Source organism: Ranitomeya variabilis, chromosome 4, assembly GCF_051348905.1.
Source record: "Ranitomeya variabilis isolate aRanVar5 chromosome 4, aRanVar5.hap1, whole genome shotgun sequence".
Classification (NCBI taxonomy): Eukaryota; Metazoa; Chordata; class Amphibia; order Anura; family Dendrobatidae; genus Ranitomeya; species Ranitomeya variabilis.
This window is the reverse complement of record NC_135235.1, coordinates 87,524,031-87,545,490: the sequence shown is the minus strand read 5'-3', so window position 1 is coordinate 87,545,490 and position 21,460 is coordinate 87,524,031. Positions and strand designations below refer to the sequence as shown.

At 40.9% G+C, this 21,460-nt stretch overlaps 1 protein-coding gene across 2 annotated transcripts in view; it reads right to left on the bottom strand.

Moving 5' to 3' along the window:
* The window catches only part of PCDH15 (protocadherin related 15), a 2,374,726-nt gene that overhangs the window by 100,523 nt on the left and 2,252,743 nt on the right, over positions 1–21,460 (bottom strand). The window contains exons 30-31 of one of the 2 annotated variants that reach the window (XM_077258870.1): positions 11,495–11,713; positions 6,056–6,684 (exon numbers count right to left, since the gene is read on the bottom strand). In XM_077258870.1, the coding sequence (XP_077114985.1) occupies positions 6,672–6,684; positions 11,495–11,713 (232 nt within the window). In that variant the 3' untranslated portion in view covers positions 6,056–6,671. Of the gene's footprint in view, positions 1–6,055; positions 6,685–11,494; positions 11,714–21,460 lie in introns of those variants that run through there. The other variant, XM_077258871.1, reaches the window with a different exon arrangement.

Genomic DNA, 21,460 nt, shown 5'->3' with positions numbered 1-21,460 from the left:
GGTGAGTTTGCTGGCCAATCAAGCACAGTAAAACTGTTGTTTTTAAAACAGGTATTGGTACTTTTGGCAGTGTGGACAGGTGCCAAGTCCTGCTGGAGAATTAAATTTCCATCTCCAAAAAGAGGGAAGCATGAAGTGCTCTAAAATGTCCTGGTAGACGGATTAACTGACTTTAGTCTTGATAAAACACAGTGGACCTACACTAGCAGATGACAAGGCTCCCTAAACCATAACTGGTTGTGGAAGCTTCACACAAGACCTCAGCAGCTTGGATTGTGTACCTCTCCAGTCTCCACTCTTCCTCCAGACTCTGGGACCTTGAATTCCAAATGAAATGCAAAATTTACTTTCATCTGAAAACAACATCTTGGACCACAGAGTAACAGTCTAGTTCTTTTTCTCCTTGGCCCAGGTAAGACGCTTCTGGCATTGTCTATTGGTCATGAGTGGCTTCACACAAGGACTGCGACACTTGTAGCACATGTCCTGGATACGTCTGTGTGTGGTGGCTCTTGAAGCAATGATTACTGCAGCAGTCCACTCCTTGTGAATCTCCCTCATTTTTTTTAATGACCTTTTCTTAACAATCCTTTTGAGGCAGCAGTTCTCCCGGTTGCTTGTGCACCTTTTTAAACCACACGTTTTCCTTCCACTCAACTTTCCATTAATATGCTTGGATACAGTACTCTGTGAACAGTCAGCTTCTTTATCAATGACCTTTTGAGGCTTACTCTCCTTGTGGAGTGTGTCAATGACGCCTTCAGGACATCTGTCAAGTCAGCAGTCATCCCCATGATTATGGAGCCTACTGAAACCGACTAAGGGACCTTTTAAAATGCATATGAAGCCTTTGCTGGTGTTTTTTGTTAATTATTCTAATTTACTGAGATAATAACTTTTGGGTTTTCATTGGCTGTAAGCCATAATCATCAACATTAACAGAAATAAATGTTAGGTGTCGAGTTCCTGCCGCTGCACAGGGAGAATCTCGAACCACCTCCACTGCAGTCCCCCATTCTTCTCCAGCCACAGTGGAGTCTGCTCAGCAGAGACGTTGGTCCCAGTGTCTGGCTAGGGCAGATACTCTGCGCTTGGTTACTGTGGCTCTTCCAGGCTCAGCCATTGTAGCAAGTACTGGTCAGCAGTGAGAAGACGTCTCTGGGACTATGTACTGCTTTTACCCTTCTGAGCATGCCCAAGGGAGGACCTCTCATTGGAGGTCGGGGGTCACATGCTCAGGTCCTGTAGCAGCTCCCATTGGTCCTCTAGGAAGGTCCTGAAGTTGCTGCAGCTATAAAAGGTTCGCATGGCCGCATGGCCATACGCTAGTATCATTTGTGTTTTGTGCTTGACGCCAGTAATACTCTGCCACTCAGGCTACACATGGAGAGTGTCCATTAGCCATGGGAAATTACATAGGCAGGCAGCTAGCATCAGTGGGGGCAGTTAGTCGCTTGGCTTAGCATCTGGTTCCTTTATGTGTGCGGTTAGCACAGAAGAGTTCCAGAGCAAGCACAACCCTAGTTAGTGTTTTAGTCCCACTAACTATTTCACGACTCTGTGAAGCAACAGGGTTCCTGCTGATACTGACCGAGTGACGGAACTCGTGTCTAATCTGACATTGTACCGCCATATAGGGCCGCCATTTCTCTAGCAGCAGGCTTCTCTCCTGCACGGTGGACACCGGGCTGCGAACGCACCAATAACAACTCATATATTTACCCGGTGTGCTCCGCCAGCCATAACAATAAACACTTGAAATAGATCACTCTGTTTGTAATGATATTATGTAATATAGGAGTTCACTTTTTGTTTTAAAGTACTGAAATAAATAATTTTTTTGATGATATTCTAATTTTAGTGAGAAGCACTTGTATATATATTTAAATATATAGATATATACACAGTGGGTACAGAAAGAATTCATACCCCTTTAAATTGTTCACTCTGTTTCATTTCAGCTACTTGGTGAATTAAAAAAGTTCATTTCATATTAATGTACACTCTGCTGCACCCCATCTTGACTGAAAAAAAACTGAAATGTAGAAGTTTTTGAAAATTTAATAAAAAAGAAAAACTGGAATATCACATCGTCATAAGTATTCAGACTAGGGTTGAGCGACTTTTATTTTTATAGGATCGGGTCGGGTTTCACGAAACCCAACTTTCTCAAAAGTCGGGTCGAGTGAAATCGGCCGATCCTATAAAAATGTCGGGGTCGGGGTCGGCCGAAACACGAAACCCAATGCAGTGCAATGGGATACTATGGTTCCCAGGGTCTGAAGGAGAGGAAACTCTCCTTCAGGCCCTGGGATCCATATTAATGTGTAAAATAAAGAATCAAAATAAAAAATATTGATATACTCACCCTCGGACGCGCCCTGGTACTAACCGGCAGCCTTCCTACCTAAGAATGAGTGCGTGAATGACCTGCGGTGATGTCGCGGCTTGTGATTGGTCGCGAGCGGTCACATGGACAAGTCGCGACATCATCTAAGGTCCTTCACGCGCTCATTCTTAGGAAGGAAGGCTGCCGGAAAGAAGCAGGGCGTGTCCGAGGATGAGTATATTCCTATTAGGTATATACTCATCCTCGGACGCGCCCTGCTTCTTTCCGGCAGCCTTCCTTCCTAAGAATGAGCGCGTGAAGGACCTTAGATGACATCGCGGCTTGTCCATGTGACCGCTCGCCACCAATCACAAGCCGCGACGTCACCGCAGGTCATTCACGCGCTCATTCTTAGGTAGGAAGCCTGCCGGTTAGTACCAGGGCGCGTCCGAGGGTGAGTATATCAATTTTTTTTATTTTGATTCTTTATTTTACACTTAAATATGGATTCCGATACCGATTCCCGATATCGCAAACATATCGGAACTCGGTATCGGAATTCCGATACCAGATTCAGAAGATCGCCGACCTCATGGCCGACTACACACAGGGGTCGGGTCGGGTTTCATGAAACCCGACTTTGCCAAAAGTCGGCGACTTCTGAAAATGGCCGACCCATTTCGCTCAACCCTAATTCAGACCCTTTGCTCAGACACTCATATTTAAGTCACATGCTGTCCATTTCCTTGTGATCCTCTTTGAGATGTTTCTACACCTTCAATTGAGTCCAGCTGTGTTTAATTAAACTGATAGGACTTGATTTGGAATGTCACATACCTGTCTATATAGGACTTGATTTGGAATGGCACACACCTGTCTATATAAGACCTCACAGCTCACAGTGCATGTCAGACCAAATGAAAATCATGAGGTCAAAGGAACTGGCCAAGGAGCTCAAAGACAGAATGGCAGATATGGCCATAGTTACAACTAGTGTTGAGCGATACCGTCCGATACTTGAAAGTATCGGTATCGGAAAGTATCGGCCGATACCGTCACAGTATCGGAATCCAATCCGATACCGATACCCGATACCAATACAAGTCAATGGGACTCATGTATCGGACGGTATTCCTGATGGTTCCCAGGGTCTGAAGGAGAGGAAACTCTCCTTCAGGCCCTGGGAACCATATTAATGTGTAAAATAAAGAATTAAAATAAAAAATATCGCTATACTCACCTGTCCGACGCAGCCGGGACTTCAGCGAGGGAACCGGCAGCGTTGTTTGTTTAAAAATCGCGCTATTACTTGGTTACGTGAATTCCCGGCTTGTGATTGGTCAGGTCGGCCATGTTGCCGGGACGCGGACCAATCACAGCAAGCCGTGACGAAATTACGTCACGGCTTGCTGTGATTGGTCCGCGTCCCGGCAATATGGCCGCCCTGACCAATCACAAGCCGGGACGTCACGGGAGGCTGGACACGCGCTCATTTTAAAATGGGCGCGTGTCCAGCCTCCCGTGACGTCACGGCTTGTGATTGGTTGCGCCGCGATCAACCAATCACAAGCCGGGAGGCTGGACGCGCTCATTTTGAAATGGGCGCGTGTCCAGCCTCCCGTGACGTCACGGCTTGTGATTGGTTGCGCCGCGATCAACCAATCACAAGCCGGGAGGCTGGACGCGCTCATTTTGAAATGGGCGCGTGTCCAGCCTCCCGGCTTGTGATTGCTTGACCGCGACGCAACCAATCACAAGCCGTGACGTCACGGGAGGCTGGACACGCGCCCTTTTTAAAATGAGCGCGTTTCCAGCCTCCCGTGACGTCACGGCTTGTGATTGGTTAATGGCGGCCATGTTGCCGGGACGCGGACCAATCACAGCAAGCCGTGACGTAATTTCGTCACGGCTTGCTGTGATTGGTCCGCGGCCCGGCAACATGGCCGCCCTGACCAATCAAAAGCCGGGACTTCGCGTAACCATGTAAAAGCGGGAATTTTAAACAAACAACGCTGCCGGTTCCTGCGCTGAGGTCCCGGCTGCGTCGGACAGGTGAGTATAGCGATATTTTTTATTTTAATTCTCTATTTTACACATTTTAACATTAATGTTGTTCCGATACCCGATACCCGATACCACAAGAGTATCGGAATCCCGGTATCGGAATTCCGATACAGCAAGTATCGGCCGATACCCGATACTTGCAGCATCGGAATGCTCAACACTAGTTACAACAGAATTTCTGCAGTACTCAAGGTTTTTAAGAGCAGAGTGGCCTCCATAATCCTTAAATAGAAGACGTTTGGGACCACCAGAAGTCTTCCTAGACCTGACCGTCCAGCCAAACTGAGCAATCGTGGGAGAAGAGCCTTGGTGAGAGAGGTAAATAATAACCCCAAAATCACTGTGGCTGAGTTCCAGAGATGCAATGGGGAGATGGGAGAAAGTTCCACATAGTCAACTATCACTGCAGCCCTCCACCAGTCAGGCTTTTATGGTAGAGTAGCCTGACAGAAACCTCTCCTTAGTGCAAGATATATGAAAGCCCGCATAGAGTTTGCTAAAAATCATATGAAGGACTCTCAGACTATGAGAAATAAGATTCTCTGGTCTGGTGAGACAAAGATAGACCTTTTTGGTGATAATTCTAAATGGTATGTGTGGAGAAAACCAGGCACTGCTCATCACATGCCCAATACACTCCCAACAGTGAAACATGGTGGTGGAAGCATCATGCTATGGGGGTGTTTTTCAGGCGCAGGGACAGGACAACTGGTTGTCATTGAGGGAAACATGAATGCGGCCAAGTACAGAGTTATCCTGGATGAAAACCTTTTCCAGAGTGCTCTGGACCTTAGACTTGGCCGAAGGTTCACCTTCCAACAAAATCAATAACCCTAAGCACACCACTAAAATAGCAAAGGAGTGGCTTCAGAACCACTCTATGACCATTCTTGACTAGCCCAGCCAGAGCCCTAAACTCAATTGAGCATCTCTGGAGAGACCTGAAAATGGCTGTCCACCAATGTTCACCATCCAACCTGACAGAACTGGAGAGGATCTGAAAGGAAGAATGGCAGAGGATTCCCAAATCCAGGTGTGAAAAACTTGTTGCATCATTCCCAAGAAGACTCAAGCCTGTACTAGCTCAAAAGGGTGCTTCTACTCATTTCTGAGCAAAGGGTCTGAATACTTATGACCATGTGATATTTCAGTTGTTCCTTTTTAATAAATTTGCAAAAATTACTACATTTCATTTTTTTCAGTCAAGATGGGGTGCAGAGTGTACATTAATGAACAAAAAATAACTTTTTTTGAATTTACCACATGGCTGCAGTGAAACAAAGAGTGAAAAATTTAAAGGGGTATGAATACTTTCCGTACTCACTGTATATATATAATCTTTGACTTTCTTTTTAGTTCCCTTATGGTATTTGAACATGCAATTATTTTCATCACACATACTGTACACTTGTCACTGGTATGTCAGAAGCTGCAGTCGCACTGCATCTAGCTGAAGAACATCTATGCGTCTAACTTTGCAGACACCTTCTTAACCCTCTGACTCTTTGACTAAGTTTCAACCTTTCACCAGCTCTAATTGACACAACTGGACCTGGCTGTTTATAGACTCCCAGCCTGCTTCTGGGAGTTGCAGGTGATATTTCCATTTCCCCCTGTTGAGGCTTGGACCTATAGTAGTCAGCTATCTTCTTCTTTTTTGTTGCTGGAGGACATCTGTGTTACATCTTTGTGTCTCCTCAAGATAAGTGTTCCCCTTTTTCGTCTATCCCAGCTGTCTATAGTGATAGTGAGAATCGACTAGTACACACCCCGTCATTCCCTAAGCAGGGCTTATCGCAGGGTCAGGCAGGGATTAGGTTCCTGCTCGGCAATAGGTGCAGAATCTATATAAGGGCGTTTAGGGCAGACAGGGTGACATTAGATCTGCCTAGGGTTCTCCACTCCCCCCCTTCCCTAGTGTTGGGCTCCCTTCCCCTCATCCCTTCGTGTTACACTTAGTCTTTCCTACACTGTGCATGGCAATACTAATCTTATTTGATGATGCAAATGTTGCGATCAGAAACAGTTCAATGTTTTGGAAAATTATCTTGGATACACTTACTGGAAATACTAAAATATGCAATATACAACAAATACATATATATTATACTTTTTATGTTCTATCGTGCTCATCTGATACATACAATCCTATTCTACCATGCAGCTAATTTAGAGATGCTGTTTTCAGTGCTTGAATAATGATGTATCAGCCAGAAAGGATGCTGGCATATAATCGTGCAATGTTATGACAAATAGGAATTGTAAGAAGATAATATACTTACTCTTTAAACCTGTTCCGCAGGTTGATGGAAAAAAGGGAGAAAAAAAAAAGAATATGTTAAAAAATGAAAAACGTTTTTTTAGTACAGTACATCGTTAACATTCACAAGACCGACTTATAAAATGACTTAAGTAATGACATTCTAATTACCAAAATCTTTTAATGGGTACAATGAATGTAATACTCTTTGCAAAATCATTATCATCCCATGTAGAATCCAGTGTAGCAATAAATTGCATTGAAGAAAAGATGTCTCCGGATAAACAAGCCTACTGTATGTCAAGTACAGCTCCCACGTCCTTTGTAGTTTGAATTATACATAAAAAGTCAGTTATTAAGGATAAAGCAATTTATTTTTTGGCATAATTACAGCAGTTTTATGGTTCAGTCTACTTGAAGCAAATTAAGGGGGCCTTGCATAATGGTGAAGCACAATTACACTCTTGGCTGAGTACAATGTGATGTGTCCTGCCATGGATTCTTAATACGTTTCATAATCGGCTTCTTGCCTTGACTTGTGCACTGAATTTGTAAAGTCACTTCTTTTCATAACAGGAGTTATTGTGCCTGGGTAACATTCAGCTGATTACTGAAATCACCGTATGCTGCCGCTAATGGCAGGCACACTCAATTGAAATATATGGAGTGAAAATGCAATTAAAGCATCTATTGAATCAAATGCATTAGGAACGTAATTCATTGAGAATTCATTGCAAAAGAGATTAAGCACGCAATCCATGACCAAGTTTCAGCTCTGATGATAATGTTATATGTCGTACAGTTAGAATAGAATGTGGCTAAGAACATACCTAGTTTCAATGAATATATTATAATTTTTAGGTAATTGCAATTGTACTTATTTAAAGAGCGTCTGTCATCCAGTATTTGCTTCCTCATCTGAGAGCAGCATAATGTGGGGGCAGAGATTATTATTCCATCGATGTGTCATTTACTGAGCTGTTTGCTACCGCTTTGATAAAATCACTGTTTTACCTGCCATAGGTCTCCTAGTTCTCTGAATGATGATCCCCATATAACCCCGCCCACACCACGGATTGTGTATACTGTACATAGGCAGAAAGCTGCCAATCAGTGGTGGAGGCGGGGTTGCACAAAGATTATGAATATGGAGGACTACATAGCAGCTGGTTTACTAGACCTCTAGAGATAATCTCCTACTGATAAAACTGGGCTTTTATTAAAAGTACACCAGGCAGCCCAGTAAGTGACACATCACAGGAATCAGGGTCTCTGTCTAACTAAAATTCTTAAAAAGATACTCATATGTACAGCAAAAAAACAAACAAAAGGAATTTAACTAATAGATGATAGATTTTCTTGTATAAGGTTGTATGCTCAGTGAGTACAACCAGCTTGTAAACTCCTATGACCAGAAAGTTTGGGAATTAAAATGTAAAAGAATCATGAGTCTTTTATAAAACGACTAGATGGAGGCCCAATGCTATCACATCGGGAGGGCGGTAATGTCGTGATGGGGGCAGGCTTTGCAGCGTTGAGAATCTCTCCCCCATGTACCCACCTATTCACTCTCTCTTTCCCCATGTGCTGACTTCTCCCGTCTGTGCTCTCTTCTTTGACCTGTCTACCTCATGTGCTATCCCCCTTGTCTGCTGTCTCTCTCCTTCCTGTGCTGTGTTCTCCCCTCATGTGCGGTCCCGTTTGAGTTGTCGCCCCCTGTGCTCTGTCTCTTTCACCCCTGTGCGCTTTCTCTCTTCCCATCTGCTTTCTTCTCCTCTCATGTCATCTCTTCTTTGACCTGTGTACCCCATGTGCTCTCCAAGATGGCTGCGGTCAGAGAATCATTTGGCTGATCCCGGCGACGGCGTGTTCGCGACAGTGTTCTGCTGGCAGTACTGCGCAGGAGGCTGCATATGGCATATATGTATACACGTACAGTGTGTGTGTGTGTGGTGCGTACGGCGTATACAGTGTGTGTGTGTGTGTGTGGTGCGACGGTGTTCCTCTGGTGGTACCACGCAAAAGGCTGGTACCACCAGCAGTTTCCATATTGAGACACCCATCACTAATGTGTCCCAATATGGCAGTCGGTGAACTTCCGCCTCTTGGAATTCTGGGATCCAGACACATCTGGACGGAACAGGAGGTGAAGACATTACAAGGTAAGTATGTATTAAGATATATTGATCTGTTCCAATAGTGTTCTGGAACATGCTGTCTGTGGATCAAGGGTATGTGAACACTGTGTGTTTTTGCTGAGTTTTTAAAACTCTCCAAATTATTCCTTAAAAATGCAAAGCTCCTTATTAAATTAGGGTATGTGCACTACCCGTGTGTTTGCTGAGCTTTTCGAGCAGAAACTGATAAGATACACCTTTTTTGAGACATTTTAGGTTTTTGAGGAGGATTTGGAGAGTTTCTGCTTTAAAAACTCATTAAAAAGCTCAGTGTGCAAACTCTGAGTTTCCACTCAGTTTTTGCTCCAAAAACTCAGCAAAAAAAACTTAGTGTGAAAATGCCTGGTGCTTATGCCCAATATAATGGGAAGTGATTCTCAGCAGATTTTCCCCAGAAAGAAAATACATTTAGTAGGATGAGTTTGATGGACGCATTATCTGTAATTGTGTGATTTCCTACTGTCATAGTGATTTGGAAATTTACAATACTTAAACTATCCATGATACAGAACTGTACGATAATATACTCACTGCTACAATAAAGTGATAACGAAGCAGCAGTATAATGTAGCCGGAGTCATGCACAGTGTGATGTAGAATGATTAGGGCTCATGAAAGGTCATATAAGAACATTTTGCTCGTGGTGTCGATTGATCCTATTTTGTGTGATATTAATAATGTCCCTCAGGGCACATTCCGGAGATCCATTATTTCACTTGTGCATAAGTGAGAGGAGACTTTAGTGTCTTCAAGTATTTATGGAGCAGCTACAAAACCTCATTACCCTTTTATCTGGATAGTTATCTGTTGCTGAACTTACATTCTTTTAATTCGTGGTAGTTTAGGAAGAAAGATGATAATGCTATGGTTAAAGAGGTAGAGAGGCTACATCTAAATGTGCCAGTTATAGTAGTGGGCTCTACATATGGAGTACGGACCATTGTGGCTGCACCCTTATATTTTCTCTACTGTGAAGGATCACTTAATAGTATTTTTTCATAAAACGTTAAAGGGAATCTGTCAGCAGGATTTAACATCCAAAATTTTTTATATGTGCAGGTATCTCTGTCAAAGACTATTCTAGTAATAAAGTGGACAGTCTGCTCCTCCTTTACTGAGAAATCAGAAGTTGAATTGATATGCAAATAAAGAGTCATAGTAACAAACCACACCAGCTCTATTCTCCGCACAGCGCCAACCTCCTTCTGCTTGAGTGACAGCCTCTATGTTGTGTGAATTCAAGGAAAGAGCTATCCGTTAGGCAAGATAAGGTGGTGCTGTGCAGGAAAAGAGCTAGAGTGACAGAGGCTTTGGATCTACAAATAGTTCTTCAGTCTCATTTGCATATCAATTCCAACACTGATTTCTCAGTAATGGAGGAATGAACTTGGCTATGTAAAGGTATTGCTTGATTTGTGTTTGAAAGAGCTATTTGCGCATATAAATAGATTTGGGTGTGAAATAATGCTGACTAGTGATGAGCGAGTATGCTCGTTACTTGAGTTTCTTCGAGTATGCTTGGGTTGTCTCCGAGTATTTCGGCGTGCTCAGAGATTTCGTTTTTGTCGACACAGCTGCATGATTTACGGCTGCTAGACAGCTTGAATACATGCAGGGATTGCCTGGTTGTTAGGGAATCCCCATATTTATTCAAGCTGTCTAGCAGCCACAAATCATGCAGCTGCTTCGACAAAAACTAAATCTCCGAGTACGCCGAAAAAATACTCGGAGACAACCTGAGCATGCTCGGAAACACTCGAGTAACGAGCATACTCACTCATCACTAATGCTGACAAATTAGTTCTAAAGGGAATTGGTCATGTCGATTTTCACTATTACACTGGTCCCAGTGTGTTGTTAATGAAGCAATGTGCATCACTAACATGTTGTTTACAAGCAAAACTACATAGTATTCATTCCAAAAATCACTTTGTATAGTTATATTCTACCTTGTCTTTCAGTCACAGAGGTGGGCTTATGTTAGTTTCAGTCACGGTCTCGCCATCTTATCCACGCCCACGCACTTTGATTGATCTACAGTACTGTCCTGACATCATGAGATCCTTCTGTGTAAACCGGCGCTTGCGCTGTGATGAGAAGCATCCTGGTCATGCGCACTGAATCTGTGTGTACGTCCCCAACTTCATTTACTGGATGCACATGCTCCAGTGCAGTGACGATATCTGAGCAGTGGAGACACAGTCAGTGCGGCGGGGAGACAGCGCGAGTACCGTATTCGCCCACTTACAATTGCGCCATCACAAAGCCAGTGACTCGCTGCACCTCTGGAGCATTCGCACACTGTAAATGACGCTGAGGACGTAAACTCAGATTCAGGGCACATGCCCAGGAAGCTGCTCATCACAGCGCAAGCCCAAGATTGCAGAGTAGATTCCCGTGAATCAGGGCCAGAACTGCAGATCAATCAGTGCATGGGCGTGGATAAGATGACGAGACCGTGACTGAAACCAAAGGAATCCCACCCCTATGACCGAAAGACATGGTAGAACATAATTATTCAAAGTGAATTTTGGAATGAACGTTGTGCCGTTTTGCTTGAAAACAGTATGTTAGTGATACACATTGCATCATTAACAACACACTGGGGCCAGTTTAATAGCGAAAAACTGTCTAGACACAGTGTAACAGCAACCATCTACTTACTGTTTGTAGCTAACCATTACGATTAATATCGCAGGTATGCAGCAGAGGATAATGATGAAAGCCAGTGCAAGCAAAGCTCCCTCAGTGTAGCCTACAGCTTGAGCTTGTTTCTTCACGTTGGCTACCACATCCGGGGTCCGAATCTCCAAGATACGCCCCCCAAGTCCAATGTGGTTCTGGAATTCTTTATTTATGTCAAGGACTTTGCCATCTAAAAATCTGTATGAGTAAAATGAGAAAAAATAGGATAGTGTTAGATGCATTTGTACATACACGGTATTTTTACTTATCTGTGTTTTATTCTCACCTGACTTCTTTATCTACTACTGAACTGATACTTGACTTCCCATATAATATTTATTAGGATCCATACTGAGCTGACCACTAGATGTCACTGCAGCACAGACAAATTTACTAAAATTCCCCATAAACACAATAATAAAAAGCTGCAAGTCCGAAATTACTAATAATCCCCCAATAACAGGCAGGCCTTTAGGATACACGATAATGTATAATCATATTTTCAAACATTTTATGCATATTTAAAAAATGAATCCAATCTGAGTAACATATGAAATGTTACAAGATGTAAACAATACACGTAGATATTAGTGATGAGCGAGTGTACTCAGTGCTCGGGTTTTCCCGAGCACCCTCGGGTGATCTCCGAGTATTTGTTAATGTTCGGAGATTAAGTTTTCATCACTGCAGCTGAATGATTTACAGCTATTAGACAGGCTGAGTACATGCGGGCGTTGCCTAGTTGCTAGGGAATCCTTACATGTAAACAAGCTGGCTAATAGCTGTAAATCATTCAGCTCCGAACACTAACAAATACTCAGAGATCACACAAGCATGCTCGGGAAAACCCGATCAACGAGTGCACTCGCTCATCACTAGTAGATATGTATAATTGTCTTTCATTGCCATATTCACTATTATTCCTGATTGAACGGTTTGTTCTGATATTATATATATATATATATATATATATATATATATATGTGTGTATATATATATATATATATATATATATATATATATATATATTAAACTAAAGTAAGAAAAGTTGCACAAACTAGAGCTTCAATACTTAACGTCGACTATGTACATTTTGAAGTTTCTGAAGCCCACTGTTCTTTGCTGGAGATCTTTGAGGATAAACTGCTTGTTCCAGTACAAGCTCATCATCCCTAATGGCTTCAAGTCAGAACTGTGTCAGTTACAATAAGTGAATCCTAAACATTATTTTAGATGTAAACTTACTCTGTCTTTTTGCATCATTGCCTTAGTGTCATTTTAGAAGTCAAGACACTCTTGCAAAAAAAAATAAATCAAGAGGTGATTCTATTCTCCGAGGTGAAAAAATAAATTGTCCTTCTTCTAGTCAATGTTGATAAATGCAAAGATAGTTATCAAATGTTACATAATGCTGCCCCCTGCTTTTAGGCTAAGCTGTTAACCAGAGTTCTCATCTTGCTTACATAGTTCTACTAATGCCTGTCATTGATTTCATGTGTCCTTAGAACTTTAGTTCACATCATGCTTATGTCCCCAGAGATGTATTAATTAAACTGATACATTTTTCTCCCACAAGGATCAATTGTGAAAAAAAAACCATTTTGAACATTGAACATATGTAATTAGGTATACATATGTGGTATTCCATTCTTTTTTTTATAATATACTGATGTTTAAAAGCCAAAAGTGACTCCATTGGGTTAATTTAACTCTTGTACTAAAGCCAGGTAGCACAGGGCTAAATCATTGCACTATAGGTCCTGATTAGATGCGCCTGGTTAGCTTTGATTAGATAAGGGCATGTGTTCATTTGAGGCTCGGACATCTAGGGAAGCTGAGCAGTGTGAGGTGTTGGAGCTGGTGAGTACCCAGTGAAGGTGAGCACACTGAGTGTAAAGCAGGGCCTGAATTGCTGTCCGGGTGAGACCCTGTTATAGAATGTGAGGACACTGAGCCTAAACCAGGATGTGAATCATTGTCCGGGTAAGACCTTCTTATTGCTTTGCCTTCACTGAAAAAGGACTGTGACTATTGTTATTATGTTTGCGCAGTAAAAAGTTCAATAAATCTCACTGTATTTTGACACAAATATCCGGTGCCTTTATATACTCTGGTGTAGCTCTGTTTTATCACATGTTACGCACACCTAAAAAGAATGACTTTGCTGGATCAGATGGCATCCACCATGTCTCCATCTGCCTCATTATAGGGAATCTTACGTCAGGGGTTCCGTCTGAATTACGTATTTCAGAGATTTACATGGAAACACCGGTGCAAGTGCTCAGCACAGAGCGCAGGATAAATGCGAGTCGAGCCTTACTGTGATGTTTGGGAGACAGAATGAACAAATCAATAGCAGGTGAAGAATTGGCTTTATTTATTTTTTACAAAGTTCCTTGTGTGGTATAAGTGATTAGATGTCTTTATTCTTTGTGTCGGTGCAATTACAGCGATGGTAGATTTATATCGGGTTTTTCTGTTTGGCTGCTGTCACACACTAAAAGATGCTTTTTTGCAAAAAGTAGTTTTTGTATTACCATATTTTGAGAGCTATAATTTTCCATATTTTGGCCTACACAGTCATGTGAGAACTTGTTTTCTGCGGGACCAGTTGATGTTTTTATTGGTACCATATTTGGACTCTTGACATTTTTGATAGCTTTCTATTCTATTTTAGGAGGCAAAATGAACAAAAAATAGCAATTCAGAAATTTTTTTTTGTTTTTTTATGCCGTTCCGTATGTGGTAAGATTGATAAGGCAGCTTTAATTTTCAGGTCAGTACGATTACAGCAATTTATACAGTTTTGTTTATGTTTTACTGATTTTACACAATATAAACTATTTTATAGAAAAAATAATTATTTTTACATCGCTTTATTCTGAGCTATAACTTTTTTATTTTTCTGCTGATGGAACTCTATAGCAGCTTGTTTTTTTGCGAGACAAGATGATGTTTTTAGCGATACCACTTTTACGTATATTTATCTTTTTGATCGCATTTTATTACATTTTTTATTTAGCGGTATGATGATAAAACAGCGATTTTTGCCTTGTATTTTATTTTTGCAGAGTTCACTGCAGGGGTTAACTAGTTGGACAGTTTTGTAGGTTGGGTCATTCCATATGTAGCGATACCAAATACATGTACTTTTTCTTGTTTACTTTTTTTTGTTTCATAAAAATATTCATTTATGGGCACAATATATATATATATTTATATATATATATATATATATATATATATATATATATATATATACAGTATATATAAATGTAATATTTTTTTCCACCTTTTTTCTTTTTCTTTACTTTTTTGCTTTGTCCCAATATGGGACAGGAACATTCCTATGCTTTACAAATTGTGAGTGCTGCACTGACAGACAGACATGCTGCACCATACTCTGAGCATGGTGTAAGCAAGTTTGCTAGCTCTGGTCATCCAGATTTTGTAATGATGATATCAGGTCACCATGGCAATAATTGGCCCCTTGTTCCTTCCCTCTGCATGCCTGCTAAATATTGCAATCTATTTTGATTGCGGTATTTAGGGGGTTAAAGTGTGGGGAGAATTAGCTGACACCCGGAGGTAATTGCTTGGCGATCGCCATGGCGTATCCATACGTCCAACATCGGTAAGTACCAGGCGACCTGGACGTATGGCTACGTCAAAGATCGTAAAGGGGTTAATAAAGATGTAATCAGCATGGAACACAGCACACGATTGATCAGCATAGCTGCATCTGCCTTTCAAACCATATGACCCTTTTAAGATTCAATGAAATAGTAAAAGCATAAATATAGATACTATGGCTGAAATAAAATATTTTCTCTTAGCGTTTTTGGTTTGAGGCACACAATTTGTCTTTTCCAGATATTTACGTCATAGTCATAAATGTCATTGAGGAGACATTGAGGTTTAAATCTGCTACTTGTATCTGTCACTGCTACTTGTATTGATAATAGTGTGCTTACCTAAGCATTTTTTATTCCAAATGGAAATTGCATACAGTACTGCTTCTCAATTACAGATCTCTATAACACGCAGGGTTGCCAACGTCTAGAAATTCCAAGACAGTCCGTAAAAATAGGGCACTTTTTTGTCCTGTCTGTTAAAACTTTTAAGGTGTCTATGATTCTTTTTCACTGTAATTATCTGCATTTCACAGTTAACAGTGAAAGCAGTGAATGTCTCATGTCAGAATTATGGACTGAAAACATATATAGCATAATCATAATGAATTATTATGGTTTTCAAATGTGTCCTCAAAAAATATTGTTAGTCTTTATTTATTTATTAATTTTTTTTAAAAAGCTGTCCAGAAAAAAATAGAAATAAAATTTGGCAACATCGATAGCTCATAAAGAGAAGCAACAAGCTAGCAGAATCTGTTTGCATTTTTGTCATGACCTGACCACAGTCCACATGAAACGTCAGTAGGTTCCCATATTAGATAGCAGAAACAAAGAAAAAAGTGAACGGCACTGCCAAAAACTTATTAATTGAACTGAAGCCAGTATTTATAAGTCATCTTTGTCCAAGACAGCCACACCATAAGATTCTAGGTGCAACTCCATAGAAAAACAGATATGTTCCATAGAATGAAAAAAAGAAAAAGCGGAATGCACTCACCAATCTCAAAAAACAGCTTTATTCAATCTTCATGGAAAAAACTTCATGGCCGGGGGAAGAGTAGTGGAGCTCGGGTGAGCAGGAGGAGACAACGGCCGTTTCACGCAGTGCTTGCGCTTCAACGGGTCTGCCTCAGACCGGGTCCAGACCCATTGAAGAACAAGCACTGCGCAAAACGGCCGTCATCTCCTCCTGCTCGCCCGAGCTCCACTCCTCTTCCCCCGGCCATGAAGTTTTATCCATGAAGATTGAAAAAAGCTGTTTTCTGAGATTGGTGAGTGCATTCCGTTTTTTCTTTTTTTCATTCTATGTTCCCATATTAGAAAACTAATTCACACTCAAAAAAGCTGAACAGTTCAAAGAATGTATATGCCCTGCTTCATCAAGACTAGTGTTGTTAATTGCAGTCTCGATGAGAGGGCTTTTTAGCAGTACTTTCTTGGACCTTTTCCTATGCGGTTCCCTACTCACACAGGGAGCGCTTATCTCTTCCGTTCCCTGGGTCATATATCAGTCAATTGTCCCTTGATCTAGGAACCCATGGACTGCAACATGTGCCATCGCTGCTCCTACTTTGCCATCAGACTTACAGTATATTAATCATGTAAGGGATGCAGTGAAATTCTAATGAGATGAATAAATCTCTATTGTTAAAAATTATACCTGTTTACCAGTATTAATACTATTAAAAGGAAATAAACTTGGTAATTCTTATTTAACAAATTAAATATATAATATCTATGTGGTGACCAAATAATATCCAATTAATACATCACATAGAAAACAGTACTGAAAACAAGATTAGACAGGGGCTGTCCTAAAATTTTCTCTCAAAGATTCACCAGATAAGTCTTGCCTGACGGCCGTGGAGGTTGGCACTCTAGATAAAGCATGCAAGTTATTGCGACCCAACTCACCATCATCTGACCATAGCTGGCCCTAAGTAGTCCTGACTAAAGTAAGTCCCTAATGACAGTGTACCTGAAAAAAAGAGGACAGAGCATCTAACAATATAGGACTAAAGTTTGGTCCTTCCCAATATACAGTCAAGTGTTTACATAACCCCCAATATTCATAAGTGCTCAAACAACTATATAACTTATCTTGTATGGAGAAAGTGTCCATGTATATAGTAAAGTACAAATTGTTCTTTATCCAACTAATATATAGGTATACACCTGTATCATCAAATCCATATGGAATGATGGAAAATAAACAAAATCAGGTCCATACCAGATGCAATAAGAATGACCCCATATATCTACCAAAGTGCCGTAACCTCAACGCATTTCTCCAGTAATACTGCTTCTTCAGGAGGAATTAGAAGGTAATTTACTTTAGTAGGTGGTTTTCTGGAGTCATGATGCCAAAGTTGGAGCAATAGTATTCATTCATCTAGTAATCCTACTTCACCTGCCCTGCCTACAGAACTATTCCTCATCCTAACGAGAGGTCTCAGGTATGCCAGATGACAGCGAACAGTGTCCTAGTGACAGGACTACTGGACTCAACTTTGAGAGTTTAGTGATCTTGGTAGGGGCCACATTTCTACAATAGTCAGTCCCTGGGAAGGTTGTTGGTGTCAGTTGTATCCATGGATACTTTACTGTGGCATGGGTCGACATTGGCACAGACTGTAGTTTCATGTCCCATGAAGTGGGAATAGTCAAAAACTTGTATCCTGTAATTGTCAGTAGCGATATCCCTATGTTTTTTGGATTTGACGGAGATAGCGGTGCCACAGCTCTGCTGATAACTAGGTCATAACTGAAGAAACCTCATCATATGCTATGGTTGATGAGCTTCAGTTGTCGATACAGGTTGGTTGGAGTAAATATCCCCTGAAGCCAAAATCCCTGAGCTAGAGGTGTTCACTTGAAATTTTGGAAACACCTAACTCAGGGACTTGGGTAAAAAAAATACTCTGGGAAAAGTAAGGGTACTAAACGTTGTTCTACAGGAGCCGGGAACCGGTGTTCAGGTTGCGCATTTGACTTTGTTTGTTTTTTTAACTTTATTTCAGGTGACAAGGGTCTTCAGGTGGATTAAGAGTATAATAAAATATTAAAACACCATGTGTCTTTATTTCATTAAAATAGTTTTTAATAATGTGTGTGTGTGTTTTATTAACCATTTCATACTATTGGATTAATAATGGATAGGTGTCATAATTGACGACTCTCCATTATTAACCTGGCTTAATGTCACCTTACAATAGCAAGGTGACATTAATCCTTAATTACCCCATATCCCTCCACTACAGGGGAGTGGGAAGAGAGAGGCTAAGTCCCAGAATAGGCGCATCTTCCAGGTGTGCCTTTTCTGGGGTGGCTGGGGGCAGATGTTTTTAGCCAGGGGGGGGGAACAACTATGGTCACTCTCTAGGCTATTAATATCTGCCCTCAGTCACTGGCTTTCCCACTCTGGCAGAGAAAATTGCACTGGAGCCCACACCAATTGTTTCCGGGATTTAACCCTTTAATTTAATAGCTAGAGCCCCCAAATTTGACACAAAGACACCTCTTACATTAGTAAAGAGGAATATGTAATAAAAGAAATGATATGAAATGGTTTACTGTATGTAATCCATGTCTCATATCCTGTCGGGTTTGTGAAGGAGATAGCAAAAGCCGGCAATTAGCTTTCCTGCTATCTAGCGCTGAATTAAATATATATATATATATATATATATATATATATACACTCACCGGCCACTTTATTAGGTACACCATGCTAGTAACGGGTTGGACCCCCTTTTGCTTTCAGAACTGCCTCAATTCTTCGTGGCATAGATTCAACAAGGTGCTGGAAGCATTCCTCAGAGATTTTGGTCCATATTGACATGATGGCATCACACAGTTGCCGCAGATTTGTCGGCTGCACATCCCAAAGATGCTCCATACAAGGCAGGATGGATCCATGCTTTCATGTTGTTTACGCCAAATTCTGACCCTACCATCCGAATGTCGCAGCAGAAATCGAGACTCATCAGACCAAGTAACGTTTTTCCAATCTTCTACTGTCCAATTTCGATGAGCTTGTGCAAATTGTAGCCTCAGTTTCCTGTTCTTAGCTGAAAGGAGTGGTACCCGGTGTGGTCTTCTGCTGCTGTAGCCCATCTGCCTCAAAGTTCGATGCACTGTGCGTTCAGAGATGCTCTTAGGCCTACCTTGGTTGTAACGGGTGGCGATTTGAGTCACTGTTGCCTTTCTATCAGCTCGAACCAGTCTGCCCATTCTCCTCTGACTTCTGGCATCAACAAGGCATTTCCGCCCACAGAACTGCCGCTCACTGGATTTTTTTTCTTTTTCGGACCATTCTCTGTAAACCCTAGAGATGGTTGTGCGTGAAAATCCCAGTAGATCAGCAGTTTCTGAAATACTCAGACCAGCCCTTCTGGCACCAACAACCATGCCACGTTCAAAGGCACTCAAATCACCTTTCTTCCCCATACTGATGCTCGGTTTGAACTGCAGGAGATTGTCTTGACCATGTCTACATGCCTAAATGCACTGAGTTGCCGCCATGTGATTGGCTGATTAGAAATTAAGTGTTAACAAGAAGTTGGACAGGTGTACCTAATAAAGTGGCCGGTGAGTGTATATATATGTATATATATATATATATATATATATATATATATATATATATATATATATATATATATATATATATATACATAAATATATATACATATATGTGTCTCACTGACATATATATATATATATATATATATATATATAATAAACATTCTAGGTGTACGCATTTATTCTACCTATTCTATTCTGTCTGTGTGATTTTACTGTACACTGCACTGAATTGCCGGCTTTTCTATAGAACTCCGGTGCATATTTCTCGCAAGTCACACGCATGGTCCGTGTGTAATCCATAATTTTCTCGCCCCCATAGACTTTCATTGGCGGGTTTTTTTGCGCAATACGCTGACAAACGCAGCATGCTGCTATTTTCTATGCCCGTAACATACCGTATATTACGGATGCGTAATATATGGCAGATAGGAGCTGCTCCATAGGGAATCATTGGGCCACGTGCAATTCGTATTTTCTGGATGTATTTTCTGCGCTCATGCATCCGTAAAACTCGCTAGTGTGACGCCGGCCGTAGAGTGAAAATGCAGTAGTTATAGTTATGGTCTGAGATTTATGAGATAAATTGGTTGCTATAAATTTGCAACCTGACAACATATGTAGTACATACCATGTCACTACTATAGTTTGGGTCTGGCATCTGGGACTACTAATGGTATCGAAAACAAAGGAATTGAATTCCTGGTCACCAGGTGTACAAGGAACTACAATTCTGCTCCTTTTACCATAATAAAGGCCTGTTACAGCCCCATTCATAGTGGTTGGCCAGTAGTGCTACCGTCCCTCCACTATGGCTGTTCTCACAAAAGTTAGTAGAAAAAAATATAAAAAAAGAACCAACTCTTCTACAAACATAAATCTGATTACTGAGGTTTTAAATCTTTTTATAGTCTGGATCAGTGAGACAAAGACAGAAGCCAGAGATGAAAGCTAATTATCCAAATTAAGCAAATTAAATTAAAAAAAAACAACACAAAACTGTTTTTTTACACAGTCTCTTGTTTTTCTAGTGAACTGCTCACAAAACTTTTTTTCTCCTATAAACAATAAGGCAGCATGTGATCCCAATTCTCATCTGTATGACAAAGTTGTCATCATTAGTGCTGCCAAATTACTAAATAGGATATATTTTATAAGTACATGAGTCAAAATTATTTAATTCATATGTGTTATTCACAAAGGTCAACACAGAGTTAGCGATGAGCAATTTTGACAATGAGTTTCCCCTACTAACCTTTTGTTTTTAATTGCAATATACTTAACTTGGAGGCATGTCACAAAAGTTTTCTCTTTTTTCATTTTTTTAAGTTATGTTAGTAAGCCCAATTAATTAGCATCAGTTGGTGTTTCATTTTTTCCAATCAGATTTATGACATGATAATAGTCACATGAATAATGGCTAGTATTTTCAGACGTGCCCTATTGTTCCAAAGGTTTGTTTAAAATAACCTAGAATGTTCCATAACAAATGACTTGCTGTTCCCGTCGCGGCAGGAGCCTCAGGTGAACTCTCACCTCCTCTTATCACATGACAAGTTGCATTTGCTTTCACTAAAAGGAAAAACCATGACTCAATTTTTCATCAATAACATATTGCGGAACGATACTTTTCTCTCTAAGGGCAAAGTGACAAGAACTTTAAGTCTAGGAAGATATCGTACTCTGCTGTAAAAAGTCACAAAGGTACCGCTTCATCCATGTACTT